Source organism: Enoplosus armatus, chromosome 24, assembly GCF_043641665.1.
Source record: "Enoplosus armatus isolate fEnoArm2 chromosome 24, fEnoArm2.hap1, whole genome shotgun sequence".
Classification (NCBI taxonomy): Eukaryota; Metazoa; Chordata; class Actinopteri; order Centrarchiformes; family Enoplosidae; genus Enoplosus; species Enoplosus armatus.
In genome coordinates this window covers 2,393,761-2,409,507 of record NC_092203.1, presented here as the reverse complement: position 1 = coordinate 2,409,507, position 15,747 = coordinate 2,393,761, and the positions used below count along the sequence as shown (strand labels likewise).

The following is a 15,747-nucleotide window of genomic DNA, read 5'->3' as shown; positions in this document are numbered from 1 at the left end:
GGCTTTATACTCGTTCTGTCATTGGAAATTAGATGGAGACTGAAACAAAGTGCAGTTTAATTTCCTCTAGTGTCTCTAAGCCCTTAGTGGCTGGGCACCATATGGTTGCAGGACACTCAAATAAACAAATCAATCAGTCACTCCTATTTGGTTCTTAAAAGTCTTAAAGTGTAGAGACTCAAAATAGACAGATTAAAACAATTTTGGTCAAAATCAAAGCAGCAGTGGCTGAGATGTGCTGGCCTTTTGTTCCTAGTATGGATCAAGTGGCAGAAACATCGGATCCTACATGTCCCATAATGCAACACAGTAGTGTCTTTCATCAGACCCTTAATAACCCCGATAACTTTGGCAGACATTATGCAACTGTTTTCTCTAAAGCAGACGATTACTCAGTCGCCAGAAAATTAAAACATTAACCCCCCCCCCCCCCCCTCAAGTTCTCACAGTACTCCTTGTGATGAGTACATTGAACTTAATGTATGACATTTGGTCTTTGTTTCCAGGCATGTGCACTTGTAGTTCTTCATGGCAGCACCCGTACACTAACTATGATTTCCTTCTTTGTCTTACAGGGAGCGAAGCCGGGACCGCCACAAGTCCCGAAGTAAAGACAGCCGCTCAGAAAAGTCTGTCACGATTAACACGCCGCCTGCAGAACCGCTGCTGGGCGACTCGGCTGTTCGGGGCGAGCAGGTCCAGGTAGGGCTGAACGCAGCGCCTCACACTTTCTGTACGCTCGCCTTTTTAGGCAGAATCACCCACCAGCACTGAGCAATGTTTTCACCAGTTGCTTTTTTGGATGCCTCCAACACAAGATAGGATGACTCTGCTCGTCTGACTCGTAGGGGATTTAGAGCACAGGAGATTTATCAGTCACTAGTCAAAATGAGTTGAGAATGATGATTATGTTCATCAGCCTGGGCTGGGACAGGCCATCTGGTATTTGAGCGCAAAAGCCAGGAGGGCCGGTCCACTTTTGGCGAGGTCTGGACTGTCACTTTCAGGAACACTGTCAAACCTCCGCAACAGGACGTGGATACAGCGGGTTGCTTCTCCGGCCATTACGACTTTGTTTTATCCCTTTATGTCCGAAGCAAACACTGTATTTCACGGCAGGGAGTCAATAGATGATAGGGTCCAGTGCGAGGTGGGGAGGTGGCTCCAGTGGCCCCCGCCAAAATGGGCCAGACCAAGCCAAAACAGCGGCTTAGCTGTTTTTGACTGAATTCAAACTCTCCCCTCAGAAATCATGCTGACTTTGATGTCAGTTATTGCAAGCTCAAAAACTGGGATTATGTGATGGATTATTTGTTAAAAGAGAAATATAAGGTGGGTACATTTATTATCAAATACATCTTGATGAAGGTAATGCATAGGCTACGCCATGCTGTATGTTGTTCTTGCCAAATAGACAGCCTACTCACTCAGTCTCATTTCACGTCGCAGACTGCCATGTGGTTATGTTTCTTGGAGAGGGATAAAAGGCGGAACAAATAAAAGAGAGGTCGATCAGATAGCACTGTGTTAGCTGGGCCGGTTGGCTGCAAGTCGGCATGTTAAGACCTGAAAGCCCCGGTAGCACTTGAGGGATACAAGAGTTCTCGGCCCAAAAGCAATCAGGAAAGGAAAGAAAATGGGTAATAGCCAATTTGTTACCTTAAGTCTCGAGCCAGAACACGATTGAGTTTTATGATCCTTAATGAAAGAGAAGTTTTGTTGTGCAGAGTACCGTGTCTCGGACGTGTGGTAGGTTATCAACGCTGGAAACAGCATTGAGTTAGCTGCGGGGGTTGCTTCTCTCAGCGCCTCGCTACTTCTTCCAGGGGATGGGTCTAATTGCTGTTAGCTTACAGAAAAAAGGACTCCCAATAAGTTTAAAGCATGCAGATTTTTAATTTGGCGGGAAACGAGCGCTTGGATCGGATCTGGACTCTGTAGCGGCAGAGTTGAGGAGGAAATTGGATCGCTGCATCCCTAATATTTTCTGGTGCATTTTAGCATCCGTAAGCAGTGTAACTGTGAAAGTCCAACGCTGGCAGACTAAAACCTGGGCAGTTTTTGTAAAAAAAAAGAATGGCAAAGTCACAGCTGTCGTCTTTTTGCTTCCCATTGAAAATTCAGCAACTCCCAACCAGTGTAGCAGACGGTCTTTCTTCCCTCAGGACTTTATGACACTTGGAGCTTCTGTTCAGCTTTGTATGACAATTGAGTCAGTTGTTTTGTGTCTGGATTGGCGTTGCCACAGTGTCCTTTATCTGTGTGTAAACGCTCAAAGATGTCAACTCATTCATAGCTGCGTTACCAACAAATAACTTCCATTCGCATCTGTTATCCCTCTCTAAATAACCTTTATCTACAGCTCTCCAGTTTATCGCTCAGACGAGGCTTTCATGGCACGGCAAGAAAGTGTGAAATGCGTGCAGCTCTTCTTCCAACATGCTTTGAAAGCAGGAATATCAACACTTGGCCGCTGGCACGAGTCAAACGCATTTAATGGAAAAAAAAAGAGATTGAGATTTTAGCGCACAGGCAGCCTTGGCTTACCCAACCCCGACCCGCTCTTTTAGCCAAACAACTGTCTGGCGCCGTGGCCTTCATCAAGTGTTCGGCTTAACCCGCTGAAGGGAGAAGATGACAAATACAAACACACGCAGACGCTATCTCAACGTTCACCCATCATTTACTGACCTACTTGGCGCTCACTTTCCCTTGTGGCAAGACTCGTTAGCGGTGCCCGCGTATGTGTGACTGTGTTCTTTCTTTTTTTTTCTTTCTGTCTGCGTAGTGTGTCTAATTTTAACACATGACAGGATTTGCCACAGAGAACAGCCATCCTTAGCGTCTCGCTCTTCATGTCTTATTCATGCCGTGGCCTGCAGTAGTGCTGCTGACAGGGCGGGGAGTGTGTTTGGCTTTAGTTTGAGTAATCAGGGCCACCAATTCTACTGAGAGAGAGGCTCAGCACAAATCCTCGTGTGTGTGTGTGTGTGTGCGCTTGTGCGTCTCGCATATGCTCCTGTATGCGAATGTCTTGTGTCCGCACGCGTCAGCCTCGTCTCGGGAGTCTAACTGTGCAGCGCTGCGCTCATTACTCCACTGCTGGGACTTAATCAGAGTCTTGGCTGACAGAGCAGCGCATCGCTCCGGGCAGGGATGTCCTCACGGTCCGAGCACAAAAGTTTCTCATGGCAGGGATGCGCCTGTGATGCCTCGTCGTCACAGGAAGCATAAAAGAAGAGGGCTCGCCTCACACGCAGATGTGTCGTGAAACGCGGCCCGGAGATTTGAGATTAACACCAAACCAGCCAGAGAATTGTTGGATGGATTTGCCTGCTGCCAAGAGATGGTGTTTGTATGTGTGAACGTTTTCACTTGGCAGCAAGTGTACACAAGACGCCGAGGACATACCAACATTTATAGGAATAGTTACATAACACATAATAGGGGCACCTCCAAATCTCACTAATTAACATGTTATATGTCGTTTGTTTAACCTGTACAACAAAAACCGGAATGTAAAAATGACAAGTTGTCGTTTTACAGGGCTTTTTTCTGGGCCGGGCTATTTCTTGGCTGAGACCAGTTGCCGGGACCAGCTTGCAGCGCGAGACTCCAGGAAGTCTTTTTTTGTTTCGCATTGAACCAACGTGATATAATGAGTTTTTTTATTTAGCTTTCCCCCTGTTTCCCCCTGTAAAATGCACATCTCCCTGTGATGGGATTTCAGCGCTGCTTGTAAATGAGGTTGATCACACACACACGCACACACACACACACACACCTCTTTGTGTTACCTAAGATTGCTTGATATGTTTGAACAGAACACTTCCAGCAGGTTGCTCCAATTTCAGGTGGCAGGCCAAAGCTCCAGGCTGTATGCTAATGTGCGAATGTGAAAAATACACAAATACACACAATACAGCGCTCGTTCAGCAGTAAAGTCTTTAGGTGGGAACGAGGGGGCCGGGTCTTTGTAAAGGACAATGTTGGTGAGTATAGAGTGGACTGGGGTATGGACATTCTATAAGTGGACTTGACACTAAATCATGTGAGTAATTGGGTCAATTTATCCTGCTGTTGTTGTTGTTGTGCGAAACTGGATATTTGAGTGGATAGCGAGAGGTGGCTCGGAGTAGCTCAGGTCAATGTGGCATGCCAGCTTTGCGGCTTAGGAGTGTGATGTGGAGTGGCATTGTATGAGGTGTCAAACAGGAGAAATGTGATATCTTTAAACCATACAGCATTCTTTGAGAATTAGCGCCTTCCTATCCCAGCAGACGGAGGGAGAAAGTGGAGCTGGGTTTATTTTTGGTTGTTTATGTGCACTTCAGAGAAGGAGCCCTACATTGCCTGGTGTGATTTGCGATTTGCACCGGTGGATCAGTCAGGTGCAGTCACTGCTGTTTGATCTTGTCGGCCCCCATGTGAAGGCCTTCTGCCCCTGCGGTCGCCATTTGTGTGGCCTTTGTGGTACCTCTTATCAGTGCTTACCACAGACATGCCGGTGCTGTTTTCCGACCACACAGATGTGGCAACTTAAAAGTAGAGTAAAAGAATTGTCGTGCTTTGACTGCGGCGTCTGCGAAATTAAACGAAATGCTGAACCAGCCGGTTCCTCGAAGTTGCACCCTCAGCCTCCCGTCGTTTCACCCTCCCCACAGCTCAATTCATTCAACCCAATCAGACTCTTCGCCATCTCAGCTGCTCGCCGACTCGAGCCGGACCTGGTTATGGTAACAGCAGCACCACTCCTTGGCAGAGCACGCCGCCCTCAGCAGCCATGTTGGGCGCCAGCACTCGCGTTCATGTTTGGGATCTCCTGCCTGTGGTGAGTGCTTCCTGGCTCCGTCCCCTGTGAGACAGAATCCCGCAGAGCTTCACGATTATCCCGGTGCTTTGTGTGTGTGTGTGTGTGTGTGTGTGTGTGCTTGTCGTAAGCTGTGAGCCACCGCCAGGCTGCCATCTCTGTGGGTGGGTGAAGCGGGAGAGAGAAAGAAAGATAGTTTTAACACTTTTCCTCTGTGAATTAAGAGAGGGTGTTTTTTTTTTGGGGGGGGGGGGTAGATTTTTTACTAATAAGCCGACAGTGGAGAGATGACAGGCAGTAAGGGGAGAGAGAGATGGGGAAGAACATGCAATAAACGGACTCAAACAGGACGTTGGGGTTCCATTGGAGAAGTTTATTAGCACCCAGAGAGGAACTTTGTGGCTAAAGACTCAAGGTAAGGTCGGCATAATTAGATCATTTTTCCCATGTTCTGGCTTCGCTTTAGTATTTTAGGGCAGTTTTTTTTATTTTATTCATTGCTGTACATGTCACAGCAAAATGAATCTGCACGTCTTCAGGAAATATGTGGTCCTAGAGGCTTGGTGTCGTGGCGACGCCTCGCAGGAAGGGTGTGAACTCCTGAGCTAACTGCTAACACACTGGTCAGCCAGGAATATGCTAGCGCCAGCTAATCACAGTAGCTCCCCTGGACAACGGGCCTCACTGCTAACTGTTCAGCTAGCTCGTTAGCTTGGTCAGCCAAGGGACAATAAGTTCACACAGCTTATTCACAAAAACGTATTGGTGCTATTGACTCCTGTCTCATAACTGGCTGCAAAGCATTCCTCTTTTTGGCTTGCTATTGATCAAAGGTGCAAAGTTGCTCTTGCGTTGGAATTAATTGCATTGATTTCGCCACAACATTTTTCGGTTTTAAATGTTGATGTAACAGGGCTTTAAGGATTAAGGATCTACTCTTGAATGGGAGCACCGGCACTGTATAAAATCCCCCCGGGGATCAATAAAGTATTTCTGATTCTGATCAGGCTGCTGTTATTCTGCATTTTCCTTATTGTCCACCTATCCCATGAAAAGCCAACAATGCAGTAGTCCAATACTTGTTTTAAAAGGCTAAATAATTTCCCAAAACAGCTGGGCACTGACGTCTTCACACAGGAGGAAATAGTGCATTTGTTAGGGACTATTTTTATACATATTTGGTGCTCTGGTGAGTATTTGAGGCAGCAGACCGGTGTGTGTGGGATTGAGTCAAAATAAACTACAGTGTGTGTGTTCATGGTAATGAAGGAAGATGATGCCCAGTGCTGTTTTTCATAGTTTTTGGACAACAATGCAGCTCTATGGCACAGAGGAAGAAGATATATCAGGCTTTGATACACACAATACTTGATTCATTGTTGGACAATAATAAAAATATAGAACATCACCGTACTTATCATGTTAAGACACACTGTCAGGTTGTTGTGTTCTACTGTAGATCAGTTGGTTGGATGAACAGGTTATGTCTTACCTTCCTGACATGCACACACACACACACACACACACACACACATTAACACACATGCAGCCATGCCAGTGGCAGCACGGCGACACCACAGTGCTCACTGGGTCAGAAGCAATGGACATAGAGTGGCGCTGAGGCAAGGGACGAGCAGAGAATGAGGAGGTGAATAAGAGAGCATGCCTCGAGGGAAGGACTGATAAAAGGGAGGGAAGGAGGAGAGAGAGAGAGAGAGAGAGAGAGGGAATGAGGAGGAGGAGGAGGATGGGAGAGACACATTTAGAGAAGAGTGATGGCACCTAATTGGTGTGTTATTTTGTTAACTCTCTTCTCTAGACTTAGATGTTTATTTACTGTACTCCTCCACTCATCTGCCCCCCCCCCCCCCTTCCTCTCCGTCTCCACTTAGCCATCCACCCCCCCCCCCCCCCCCACGCACACACACAGACACAACTCTTCTTTCTCTTTCCTCCTCTCCACTCTCCCCCGCTCTCTGCCCGTCTCCATAAAGCCCCTTACATTATGTGGCAAGTGAGCGCACAGTGCCATACAATGCCTCCTGAGGCATGATGGGAGAGGTTTCTATATAAAGACGGATAAAGCAGGGCTGGGCTGCAGATCAGGAGAGAGTCGGGGAGGTCAAAGAGACTCACACACACACACACACACACACACACACTGTGGGATGGATCGCGGGAAGGAAAGCAGTGGCTGAGCACAGAGGCGGTGTTTGCGCGAGCTGGACCGAGCGAAAGTTTGGCGGGTGAGGATTTCAGGATGCTGTCGCCAACGGTGATGGAGGCGGGGGGTGAAGTGTTGCAGGTGCTTGAGGTTTGCGAGACCGTAGAGGACATAAAGGAAGTGATTGTCACCACCATAGAAGAAGACTTTAATACTAGCTCACCTCCAGTGGCCAGCTGTGGACCAGGGACTAAAACAAGCCAGGTAAGACAGAGAGGACCAGCTGCCTCAGTGACATTACATGGGTCTTCTTCTACTTAAACAAGTGAGGGGGGGGGGGGGGGCTGAATGTCCAGTTCTTCTAGAAATGCTTTGTGTGATCCAGGATGCAGGCCTGCTCAGGCATTCATTCTCATTGATATGGTTATAGCTGTATAATATATAGAATATATGTGGGTTTCGATAATCGATTCATCGTGAAGACATTTTCAAAGCAAAACGTTTGATTCCTCCAGGTTCTCAAATGTGAGTTTTTTTTTTTTAAAAGAATGAATGGAGAGCGTAATCTGCTGATTAAATGAACATATTTAACAAACAATTCAAATTAGTTGCAGACGTTTTTGGCGTGACATAAATGTGTCTTATTCGTCACACTCAGCAAAGAACTTCTTTACACCTAAGTCCAGGTCCAGGTTCCTACGTCAGGTCTCGCGGTAATACTACGTAATCGTTGCACCGGATTCTGTGTGTTGCTAAATTAGAAGTTCTGTATTCCCCTCATAGTTACCTGGCATTTCTGTGAATAATCCATTTCAGCCATACTGCAATTTACCTGTTTTGTCAAGTGCTGCTCAGCTGTCAGCCTCCCCATTGTCTCACAGTCACTCCTCTGTGCTGCGAATTAGTCCAGGGAACTTTTTTTTAAGTGCTTCCTTGTCCTGACAAGTTCTTGGCAGCCTCGCACGCTGTCCACAGTTTGAAGAAAGGTGGTTTCAAATGGCTCTTTGGGAATGCATGTTGCTATATTTTACACAAACACACACACACACACACACACACTCACCTTGCCTCCCTGGAGTGAGTAGAGTGCACTTGTTCCTGCACTGAGCGAGGGGCTTTGTTTGCAGCCCACTTAAAGCTGAACAACAGACAAACAGGCTTTTAGTGGACATTTGATTTATCGTGAGAGACAATAGCTGTTATTTATACTCAGGTGGGGAAAGAGTGCGGGAAATACTCCGTTGAAAGCTTTGTAAAAGCACGCTGGATGACATGGCAAGTTAGTGTACGTAGCCTGTGTGCTATATATACCTGTGCACACACACTGTGCTGTCTGAGCATCCTTTGCTATGCTGCCAGACAAATCATTGCTTTACTGCTCAGCTATTTGTGTTTTCAGTGTGCAGGAATAAGGCTCCGGTTATTAGTGAGCAGGCAGGCTGTATTTACCAGTTGAAGGCTTACAACAAAATATGCTGGTTTCAGAAATGAGCTGTTATTTCTCCAAGGACCAGAATAGAATATCGTAAGCAATTGTGGTCTTTTTATTTTTAGGAGCGACCCCTCCTATCCTAACAGGCAGACCCCTAATGCAGTATGCTGCATCCAAACCTGTGTGCAGTTGGAGTGGCGTGCGGGATGTGTCTAAAGCTCAGCAGCCACCGTATCGTATTGCAGCACTTTTTTTTTGCAGCCTCGCCAAAATTTCATCAAAGAAATACTTTGATGGCGCATCCTGCGTCTTATCACACCGCTCTCGCCATGCTTTTGAAGCTGCTCAGCCGTTTATTTTTGTTTGTTTTGTTTTTAGTGATGCCGTATCTTTTTCTGGGTGGGTGGGATGGAGGAGGCGATTTCCCCCAAGAGCTGCTTTGGTTTCCTGGCTGTACAGAATTGTCATGCTCTCTCAAGTCGTGTTCTTGCAGGTGGCTGAGCAAATTGCCTCTGAAGCAGTGCCAACGTTATCGCACAATATGAAGGTAGTGTGTCACTGCCTCCCGCGCTTCATTCATATATAGTATGACATTTTTGGGAAACACATTTATTCTTTTTTTCTTGCCAAGAGTTAAACTTTGAAGATTGTTGCCAATCTACACCGTAAATATGGTGCTAGAAATGGCCATAAAGGATAAGAGGAATATTTCCATGATATATTTTCATTTTTCTCCTTTTCTATCCCTGCTTGTCCTGGCTCTCTTCTTCTCTTCTCTTCTCTTGTCTGGTGTGTTCGCGAGACCACGTCACATCGGATGTTTTTCGTTATTCAGCTGTTTAGTTTGCACCGGAACGCCTCAGCTCCTCCCCAAGCAGAGGAATTGCTTGTAAAACCTTGTCTGGGTTCCATAAATCACTGCAGACGCGGGAGAGAGAGTCCACCTGACAGGTGTTTAGTTGCAGTGCGTATATTCATGACGCATATGTAGTTGTGAGCGGAAGATCTCACATGTTGGTTTGTCATGTAGTCATGTCTGGCCCTTGAACTGCCACTGCCCTTACCCCCCCCCCCCCCCCCCCCCCCCACCGTGGATCAATCCCTCTCCTCCCTTTTAATTGGCTGTCTTGTTATCGAACATTTCTGTCACGCTCTTGCCCTTTTCCTCTTTGTTCTTCTGTCTCCTCGCTGTTCCTCTCTGTTTCACCTATTTTCATGTGATGAATGGGACTGGGCCTCCTGCGAGGCTGCTGGTACTGAACCGGATCAGCCGGTGGTGATTGGTTAATCCCGTGAGGAAATGTGGGTCACTAGCATCTATTTTTAGTCATGCTGGCTGAGGGAAATCCCAGGTACAGTAGTAAGGATCCAACAACAACAACAACAACAACAACAACAATGTCCCAAATTTCATTCGCATTGAGGCCAGAGTGAGTGGAACACACAGGAGGGCTTGATGACAAGGCAGAATTAAATCCTCACGCTAATTTTGCTTCACATTAAATCATTTGAAACACCAGGGGATGTTCTGTTCATATATTTATCAATGCATACATGTAGAGCTAAAATTAATCAATTATCAAACGAGTTGCACATTCATTTGTATACAAGTCATTTCTTAAGCAAAAATGCCAACCACTCCCTCGCTCCACCTGTTCAATTGTGAGGATTTGCTGCTTTTCTCCATTATTGTTTATGATAGTTAAGTTCATATCTTTGGGTTTTGGACCGTTGGTTGGACTGGGAAATTACGGTGGGCCGTTTGGTCTTAAAATGTCCTATTTTGTCTGACCAACACTCCAAAACCTTAAGATATTTAATTTATTATCATAGAAAAACAGAAAATACTCCAAAAAAAATGACACGAACTGTTAAGAGATTATCAACGTAGTTGCCGTTTGAGCTCAAGTCGCACAGCCCTGACTTGAACCCCGATGTGCTGTTTGCCGGTCCTCCTCTGTTTGTAGAGATGCTGAGCGTGTTGTGTGAACGCTGATGAAGCAGTGTGTGATTCAGACGTATGAGACACAGGCAGTGAGTGTTAAGTGTTGATGAGTGAAGGCATGAGAATACCGTGACTCATGTCTCCCCCCGGGGTGTTTCTCGAGGTACACTGTGGTGAGAGAGGCATTCTTCCTTACAGCTAATGCCTATTGATTTCCTCTCTCACACACACACACACACACACAGAGCGCATGCTTGTCTTCTCCAGCTAGACGGTGGTCAGACAGGATTGAGACTTTGAGAACAAGCAGGGAAAAAAATGAACTCAGCAGACATCCAAACATCGCTGCTCCTGTTTTAACAGAATATCTCCGGTGGTGCTGCTGCTGTGTCGCTGCTTCGATGTGTGAGTCTCCATGGAGCTGAGGCATGTGGCTCGCCTTTCGTGGGAGCACTTCTCTCTGCTAATACGAAAGGAAAATAATGGGGTTTTGCTTACTTTGGCTCTCTGCGGGGAGATAATTGCTTCATGTGAGTAAAACGCCTGTTGCTCAAGTCTCTGTGGAGAGGCTGAGGGCCTCTTCAGTCCGCCTCTCTCATTATTAATGAAGTGGCTTTCACTGTTCTGTTTTCGAAAACAACAATCTCCACTCCAATTGACTAGACTGGAAAATGCATCATTTATGCTTGTGCGTGTGTGTGTGTGTGTGTGGCATTATGTTATCAGCCTTGTACTGTTCCGTCAGATACAATGAATCAATGAAACAGGTTAAAGCCATCAATGGTTACGTGCCGTTCATGTACCGGACGTTACGCGCGCTCAGTGCTGCGTTCGGCCTGCGTTATTCAAAGGTGGGGGGGTTTAGCTGGCACTTTGGTCAACTGTCGTTTTTAGATTTATAAATGAATTGGATCGGATGGGTCCCGTTGTGGTGACGACTGTCAAAGCACACGGCGACGAGTTGAGCTGTAATCACACCACAGAAAAACATAGGCCCCCAGCTGTGGTGTTATCACTCACTATCAGTCGGTACCAAAACCCCTGCCCCCTGCAGGACACCAACACTCTTGCCTTAAATGTCTATTTTAGGTTTATTTACTCACATGAATAGATGAGTTGCGGACGTTTTGCCCCTCCAGCACACCTAAATGTCAGCACGCGTCCCCACGGGCACGCAGTAACATCTTCACCCCTCTGACCTTTTGAACCCGAGTCCTGCATTCCGCCGTCTGGTTTACTGCTCATGAGATCGGTCAGTCGTGATGTTTGGCTCTCTTCTGGCGGGGCGCGGACAGTGACAGTGAGTATTTACGACCACGTTGTCGTGTCAGAGGTCAGATAGGAACTGAGCCAGTTTGAGAGTGCTGGACCTCATCAAAGAGACTGTACATGAAAACCGATACAGGCAAGTCAACAGTGAACGCGTCGTCTCCCGTGAGTGATAGTGCTGCTATAGATAGAAAACGTCGCATCATGTTTAAGGCTCGTCCCAATTGGTTTCCACTGGTTTTCGCTGTGTGTTAAATGGAGCAGAATTAAACTTCACATCAAAAGTTTTTTGGTAAATTAATGTGATTTTTCTCTCTGAAAAACAACTCAGCAGGGGTACCATTGGACATCAACACACATACACACACGCGCCCTGTGTTTAGCATACGAAATAGACTTAAGATGGCGATCCTGGTAAATATTACCTGCCAAACATCAGCATGTCAGCATTTGTCACTGTGAACGTGTTAGCATGCTGATGTTTAGCACATTTAGCTCAGAGCACCACTGTGCCCAAGTGCAGCCTCATGGGGCTGCTAGCATGGCTGTAGACGGTAGGTTCTGGGGGGAAAAAAGGCTCCTAAAACTGGACTGTAGGTTTTAGCAAACGTTGTTCGGGACTATTTTCAGCAGTGGATCAACACACCAGGATGCATTGCAGTGTTTTCAATCGTGATTAAATGGCACAGACAAATACACTATATCAGGCTCCGGCTACCTGGGCACTGCTTTTTTATGGTATTTGTTGACGATGAAAAAAATGAAGAATATCACCAGCTTCATTCTGTAATAGTGCCTAAAGGCTGGACCCTGTGTGTGTGTGTGTGTGTGTGTGTGCAGTATTGATATCCTGCGTAGTAGTGAAAATTCTATTATTAGTGTATGAGTACACTCAGTAGCTTCTTTCTAGCTTCAAAGACAACCTGAGCATACTGCCTGGGTACTCCCATTGTTCTGCTTCATCTCATTCTCTGCTGCTTTTAACCCCTGAGGCCAGTGGGATTCTCTCTGTCCCACTGCACCATCCTCCTCCCTCTCCTCCTCCCTCTCCTCCTCCTCCTCCGCCTCCCTACCCCCTCAGTCTAAAGTGATCATAATGCATCTCCTCCGTGATCCCCTCTCCACTAGTGTGGGGCTGATGTCATTGATGCAATACTTAAAATGGGATTAATCTCCAATAGTATTTCATTTTGCTGACAGTGTCTTTGGTTAATGGGGGGAAAAAAAGCTGGTATTGAATGTTCTTGTAGCTGATGGCAGGTCATTATCTGCCCTTTTTTTTTCCTGCTGGCAGGGGCAGCACTCAGCAGCTCACAGGGCCGCGTTAGCAGCTTGTTATGGCTGCTGTGTAAAGAGCCCTTATCTTTCTGGTTCTAGCGGCTCTGCCCCGACACCGCTGACCTTCATTATGTGCGGATGCAGTCAGACCGGGGACGGCAGCAGCGTGTGGCCCACTTGGCAAATCGCTGTTTCCTTTTTTTTCCATCTTCTATTCCTTTCTTTCACACGTGCTCGGAAATAACCTCCCCTTGCCTTGGTTGAGCTGACATTTCAGTCAAAAGGTGTGTTATAATGCAGCTCCACCAGCTAAAGGAAAATGTTGCAGTAACGGGAAATCCACTCAAACGTAGTGCAGATACCAAATGGTATTCCAGGAGCACAGTTCAGATAAAAGCTTTCTCCCTTCTGATAACATCTCTCACATATTCCCCTTGAGCAAAGTAGCTATATTGGGCCCAAACCTCTTTCTACTGTTGTTGTTTTGTTATTTTGCATCTGCTAGACCTGCTTAATTCCCCTTTATCCTCTTCCTCTGTGCTCAGTCCCTTCCATCCCTCCTGTATTTATTGTATGTTTATGTTTTTTATTGTATGTTTTTGTATTTCCAGGATGACAACTGGGGCGAGACCACCACGGCCGTCACAGGCACGTCAGAGCACAGCCTCTCGCAGGAGGACATCGTCCGCATCACCAAGGACCTGGAGGACAGCGTGGGGCTCGACTGCCGCCGCTACTTCACCCTGACCCTGGCCGTGATCCTGGGCCTGCTGGTGTTCCTGACGCCGCTGGCCTTCCTGGTGCTCCCCCACCTCCTCTGGCCGGAGAAGCTGCAGAGCTGCGGCACGGCCTGCGAGGGCCTCTTCATCTCCGTGGCCTTCAAGCTGCTCATACTGCTGCTGGCCGTGTGGGCGCTCTTCTTCAGGCCGCCTCGGGCAGGCCTCCCGCGGGTCTTCGTATTCCGGGCGCTGCTCGCCGTGCTGGTGCTGCTTTTCGTGATCTCCTATTGGCTGTTCTATGGAGTCAGAATACTTGACTCACAGGTGAGCGAAGCACAGGGTAAGAGAAGGGAATGCAGGCATGAAATATAATAGCTGTCATTGCTTTTAAGTGCACACTCTAACTAAAAATATGCTGAATATATATTCAAGTGAGTCTACAGACACACACACAGAGAACCAGATATTTCCAATAGCAGTGGGAGAGGTCTCATATATTGCAGACGCATTCATTTTTAATGCCTTTAGGAGCTTAACAAAATCGCAAACAACCAAAACACAGATATTTGGTTTCCCCAGTGCTGTGTGTTTTACTGTGTGAGTCATAATTTAAAATCCCCGTTGGTCCCTCATTCAGAATGCATGTAGGAACACACACACACACACATATATACACAGAGAAGTAGGGGGTCTGAAAAGCTTGCAATCCTTTGAAATGTTTCTAAATATTCATACGCTCTACATCTTGTCTGACATGTGTATGATCTCCTTATTTACCCCTGGAGTATTTTATGCTTGTTTTTTGTCTGTTTTCACATCTTTACTGCTTTTGCGTGTAGTCCTATTTATTCCGCGTGTCTACTGTACATTTATTCCATAAGAGGTACAAATGACCCCTTAAAACTTTCGTTCTTCACAGGACGAGAACTACCAGGGTATCGTGCAGTACGCCGTGTCGCTGGTGGACGCTCTGCTCTTCATCCACTACCTGGCCATCGTCCTGCTGGAGCTCCGGCAGCTCCAGCCGTGCTTCTCCGTGTGCGTCACGCGCTCCACAGACGGGGAGATGAGGCACTACAACCTGGGGCAGCTCAGGTGAGGCGCACGGAGTGACGACTTTCAATGTATGGGTGTTTCCTTTCTTAAGTTTGATGTTGCGTCATGTTCGCTCTAAAATCTACTGCAGACATGTTCACTGATTTGTGTTAATGGTCGGTGCTGTTATCCAGAGTTACTATTAACTGCAGAAATCAGCCCTGCGTTAAAATAAGGCTCAACCGGGAGGAAATAGTGCATCTGTTGGGGACTATTTTCAACAGCGGATTAATACACATTTGGTGCTGTTGTGAGTATTTGTGGCAGCAGGAGGGTGTATGTGTGATTGAGTCAAAATACACTGCAGTGTGTGTGTTCACGGTAATGAAGGAACATGTCACCCGGTGCAACTGTGTGGCTCGATGATGATAGCTTACAACATATTAATAACAACAATGGAGCTCAGTGGCACAGAGGAATAAGATATATGAGGCTTTGGATACACACACGCACAGTAGTTGCTCGTTGGTTTTGGTCTTTCCATGAGATTTGACGACAGATTTATCCTTTAATGTCTCTCAACAGAGTGTTAACTGTCTGTTCAGGCTTGCTACTGAGAAGATTTATGGCTTCTAAATAAAGCTGACACCGGAAAATAATTTGGTGCAAATAGTGTAAAACCCCGCTGTCATCAGTGGGAGGAGATGTGAAGTTCTCTGCTGTCATAGCTCCACTTTGTAAAATCGTACATATACAGACGGAGCAAGAGGAAGGGACGAGACAGAAGGTAAAGAGGGCGAGGTTGTTGTGAGCGACCAGGGGGTAGAGGAGGAGAACGTAGGGGGGGGGGGGGGGGGGGGGGAAACGGAGGACGTGTGGGCGAGATGAATGCAGAGGGAAAGATAGAAACTGGGACACCTCAAGTGAGAGAGACGGGAAAGGAAGAGGGAAGTCACTGGTTACATACTCGGGAAATGGGAGGGAGGGAGGAATTCATACAGGAAAGACTCGGGGAAAGTCAAGAAACTGAGATTATGTGCCTGAAGGAAAAGAGTGGCGATCAGGCAGTGAGGGGGGGGGGGGGCTGAATTGTAA

At 46.8% G+C, this 15,747-nt stretch overlaps 1 protein-coding gene across 1 annotated transcript in view; it reads left to right on the top strand.

Annotated features, from left to right (window-relative positions):
• Window positions 1–15,747, top strand: part of LOC139306709 (vang-like protein 1) — a 42,319-nt gene that overhangs the window by 17,266 nt on the left and 9,306 nt on the right. Inside the window, exons 3-5 of the mRNA XM_070930659.1 lie at window positions 576–702; window positions 13,510–13,941; window positions 14,537–14,712. Coding sequence (XP_070786760.1) covers window positions 576–702; window positions 13,510–13,941; window positions 14,537–14,712 — 735 coding nt within the window. The remainder of the gene's footprint in view (window positions 1–575; window positions 703–13,509; window positions 13,942–14,536; window positions 14,713–15,747) is intronic.